We start from the raw sequence: 4,337 nt of genomic DNA, 5'->3' as shown, positions 1-4,337 counted from the left end.
CCATCTTACCAGGGGGAAGAATCCAACTCCTTCTTAGGAGCCCTTGGGTAATTTTTATAAAGAATGATGGATACAATTGGAATTAGAGAGAAAGAGGGGGGGTAACAGTTGGGTTTTAGCAAAGATATGGGCAGCCTAGGGTTTCTAATGAAGGGTTAGGATGGTTTTGGGTTGATCCTAAGGTTGAGAAGAGAAGGAGAGGGTGCCCAATATTATGTAGGGCCAAGATTTGGGCACCTAGAAATGGAGGGTGGAGATTAAGGCGCCTAGGGTTGAAAGGTGGAGATTAAAAGGAGTGTGTGGCACCTTAGAGTGGATGGCTGAGAAAGAAAATGAAATGGAGGGCTAAGATCTAATGAGTAGGGGTTAAATGGTGAGTATTAGATGTTAGGTGGCGCCCTAGCGTTAAAAAGCTAAAAAGAGAGTGCCCTAAAAGGAATGATGGACATTAGAAGGGATGGAAAGTAGAGATTGAGTAGATAGGGGTGGTTAGGGTTTGTTAAGAATGAAAAGAATGAGATAGAAGGCGCCTTGGGGTTTGCTAATGAGGGGGGAGAATGCTAATACAATTGGTGGGGTGCTATTTTGGGTTTAGCAGATAGGAGGCGCCCTCCTGCTCTCAATTTTTCACAAAAACACCCCTCTCTCAACTGGACTTCACACCAGATTCACAAAAACTGCATTTAAGCAATGTGACTTCCTTAATTGAGAAAATGACACATTTTGATTATTTTAAGGCCGAAAATACTCCTGAAATGATGCCCTTAAATAATTAAAATACGGAGTTATGAAATCCTCAGCTTTAGATTTTGCCACATCTCAATGTTTTAGGTGTCGGGTCGTCATTTAGGAAATGTTGGTTATATCCAATTAGATGACATTTCATGGGCCCAATCACATCGACATGTGTTATTCAATAATGGCATCTCAGATCTTCTTTTCTACTTGTTTTTCTAGTTCTTCTCTCCACAAATATTTTTCTCTCTCCTTTTTCTCTCTCTCTCTAAAGGCTCTCTTCCAAAAAAAAAAGTTCCTTGTTTGAATGAAGATGTTCTTCGGATCTCTTAATTACGATGGGTGGGAGATCCCTGAATTAAAACTGTTGACACCTTGAATGATTTGTAGTATTATTACTGCCTTAGGTCAATAGAGCTTTATTGGTGAGAGAGGTAATTGGATCTGGCCATGCGCACATGTTAACAGGTTCTCAACCATCGTTAGATGGAAGAAAACTGCCTGAATTATCAACCAATAACCAATCAAGTGGACTCGTCAAACGTGGTGGTCAATCAGGAGTTATTTATCAAAACCATGGATGGGTTTTGATTGGTCAAAGCTCTCTTTATACCATATCTTTCTCATATCATAAATTTTCTCCTGAAATTATGCTCTAATTACTGTAATGACTTGCATGCATGCATATGCCAAAATTCTCATTGTTGTAATACAAATGGCAAAATTCTAATTAAAATAAACTTCACTGAAACATGTCCGAATTTAATTTTCAAGTAATTAAAACATTAAATACAACACTTGAAGCATGACCTCGATCATAGCAAATGTGATTCTGATAGGCCGGGTTTGATCAGATTGGGATGGGATCAATGAGCACAAGTTTGATGTGAGTTTTCAACCCTGTAATGACGTTGGTGAAGGCATCTCCATGCTTGTAGACGACTTCTATAATGCGTGCAAGGTTGACAACTGGCATTAGCAGAGGCATTGGTGCGGCAGTCGGTGTGATACATTCCTCGTTCAAAACCTTCCATGCGTTTGTGACAATCTTACGTAACTCGTTCTTTGCCTCTTCCCTTGACACACCATACTGCTTCGTATAACATTCAATAGCAGAGCAGACATGTCCTCTCTCTTGCTCAAACTTCAAAATTTCAAATTTATAGATAGAATCAAACCAATACAAGGTTAATTAGCTTAATTTAAGAGCTCTATTTATTATTAAATTAATGCTAACTAGCTAGAGCTAGCTATATATATATATATATATATATATAGCTAGATTATATTAGATGGATGCATACCTCGTTAGTCATGATGTCATCCGAGAATCGACCGATGATACATGAACTCTTAACAGCATCAGGTGTCTTTGATAGCCAATCAAACACCTCTTTTGTTGCCATTTCTCCCATGCATGCGAAGATGGTATTTGTCATCATAATGTATGTACTGGTAATTAGGCCAAGCTTGCTAAACTCTTCAAATGTAGGAATGTGCCCTTCTTTCAACCATGTGGCTTCAATTTGGTAGGCTTCAATCAAATCCTTCATCTGGGGTTGGTGGCCGGGGCAGAATGAAGTTAAAATTAGAGTTATTAATTAAAAAGAGTGCGTAGGTGCGGTTAACTTGCGAGTTTAATTATGATTTCTTATAAACTATATATAAAGAGCATTGCCATCTAATTAATTACATTGATCATCCTTCGAATTTAACAAGATATATATAGAGAATTAATGGAACAAATAAATAAATTAATCACAGCCGGCCATTAATTGCTGCTTAATTATGTGTAACTTACCGATTCTTTTGCATAAGAAACACAAAAACATCTTCCTTCCTTTCTCATCTCTTCTTCAATTTCATTGTAAATATCTAAGAGTGTAAGGTATACCACTTTCATGTATTCTGGTAGCTTATCAGTTTCATTGGCATCCCACCTAAATATATAAACATGATGAAACTATATAAAGTGAGAAGGGCAATGAAAACATCTAACTAACTAATAAGTAAATCAACTTGTCAAAATTTTGATATAGATCCATGTTAACTTAATTGTGGTCTCATCTCAATTCAAACCTTCGGATTGCATCCGTAAGGAGCTGGAGTTCATCAAAGGTACCATATGCATCGTAAGTATCGTCTAAAATTGTATTGATGGCAATTACTTTGGTGAAAATCTTTCGTCCAAGAGAGTATTGGGGTTCAGGATAAACTCCAACTGTCCAAAAATAGCACTCTACCAGTCTGTCTCTTGCATAAGGTGTCTTTGATGTAAAATCTATATTCTTCCACCACCTGTACGTAAGTGTTAGAGATTATATTAGAGCAGATACAAACATATATATATATATATATATATATATATAGTTATGAAGGTTATCACCAAGTTCAATTCTCAGAGAAAACTGGGAAGCTTACCTTGATACTTGGCTTAGCTCGTTGAGATATAACAACTGTGTTCTGTTGAAATCTAACTTTGCAAGCTTGAGCAGAACTTGATTTCGTGATTTGTCTTCTTCGTAGAAAGAGATGAAATGTCGTGCCTCTATCTTAGGTATTCCCCTGTGGAGAGGCTGCTCTAGGGCATGCTTCACTTGTTTTATAAGAGTAGGGGATGTTGTATCCGTAGCCACAGACGACTTGAGATGAGCAGTGGTAAAAGCAAGGGCTTCATCTAGAACTTCTTCTCCACATTTCCCAAGGTATGCAGCTTCATACAAACTCAGCATACCTTGTATATCTCTAGCCAAGCTCTCTCTAAACTTTCCATCTTCATTTTTGAATTTCTTGAACACATCTGCTTGACCAACAGAAATAGGAAATGAGACCAAAAAACATAAGTCATAGATTATGCAGGGATCGATCGAATTGGGTGATGATGGGTCATAATCCCGAACCTGACCCAATTTGACCCAATTTCTTGAACACATCTGCATATGCGATTTTTGAATATCTAAAGACTTAATTTGAAGAACCAGCATGTATATAATATACCAGATTATGTGCATAACTAACAGAAACCTGCAGAGAGAAATATTAATATTGGGACTTACCACATGGTATGTTATAACCATGTTGCCTGAGTAATCGAAACAGAAGAGCAACAGCATTGAGATTATCATCCATATCATTAAAGTAGACAATGTGGGCATCGAATATCTGTTCTAGCATCTTGTCTATCTCTCTCTCAAAATGATACCCCAAGCCAAGACGTTGGACTGCGTCAATCAAACTCAACATTTCCAATGGTTTATTGGCAGAATGAACGGTTTGGATGTGCTCTAGGGCACGTGTAGTGTACATGTGATCTCGAATTTTATCGGAGGTGGAAAGCTAAAAATATCTCATTACCAGTTTGAATCTTCTGTTCACACCCATCTCGAATTTTTTGTATGTATCAACAATTCCCTTTCTCAACATTTGTTAGAAGTATTCTTCTCGGATGCATCCTTAATACATGGTGGAATGAACTTAGGTTATGGGTGATCAAGTTTGTTACAATCACTTTCTTTGCATTTCTGGATGTTCTTATCAACCATATGGGTAGGAAAGAGAAGTTGTTAGAAAGTAACAAGTTGAAAGATACAATAAGGCGATAT

General features: G+C 37.4%; 1 protein-coding gene across 1 annotated transcript; it reads right to left on the bottom strand.

Annotated features, from left to right (window-relative positions):
- Positions 1 to 1,436: 1,436 nt before the first annotated feature.
- LOC148878033 (sesquiterpene synthase 2-like) lies at positions 1,437 to 3,995 on the bottom strand. The gene is made up of 6 exons (XM_088948043.1): positions 3,792 to 3,995; positions 3,157 to 3,535; positions 2,815 to 3,033; positions 2,537 to 2,675; positions 2,040 to 2,288; positions 1,437 to 1,879 (listed from the first exon to the last, which is right to left on the bottom strand). Exons 1-6 carry the CDS (start codon positions 3,976 to 3,978, stop codon positions 1,586 to 1,588), a joined length of 1,467 nt encoding a protein of 488 aa, XP_088804169.1. The 5' UTR covers positions 3,979 to 3,995; the 3' UTR covers positions 1,437 to 1,585.
- Between the last annotated feature and the right edge of the window lie 342 nt (positions 3,996 to 4,337).

This window comes from Nelumbo lutea, chromosome 1 (genome assembly GCF_056320005.1).
Source record: "Nelumbo lutea isolate HS-2025 chromosome 1, American lotus-T2T, whole genome shotgun sequence".
In the NCBI taxonomy this organism is placed as follows: Eukaryota; Viridiplantae; Streptophyta; class Magnoliopsida; order Proteales; family Nelumbonaceae; genus Nelumbo; species Nelumbo lutea.
Note: the sequence above shows the minus strand (reverse complement) of the source record. Positions and strands in the feature narration are given on the sequence as shown.

Excerpts from the sequence above, each read along its gene's own strand:
- LOC148878033 (XM_088948043.1), bottom strand. The coding sequence starts at position 3,978 with ATGTTGAGTTTGATTGACGCAGTCCAACGTCTTGGCTTGGGGTATCAT. Across the intron at positions 2,289-2,536 it reads TTTCTTATGCAAAAGAATCG|ATGAAGGATTTGATTGAAGC; the intron begins GTAAGTTACACA and ends CACCAACCCCAG. Across the intron at positions 1,880-2,039 it reads ATGACATCATGACTAACGAG|TTTGAGCAAGAGAGAGGACA; the intron begins GTATGCATCCAT and ends GAAATTTTGAAG.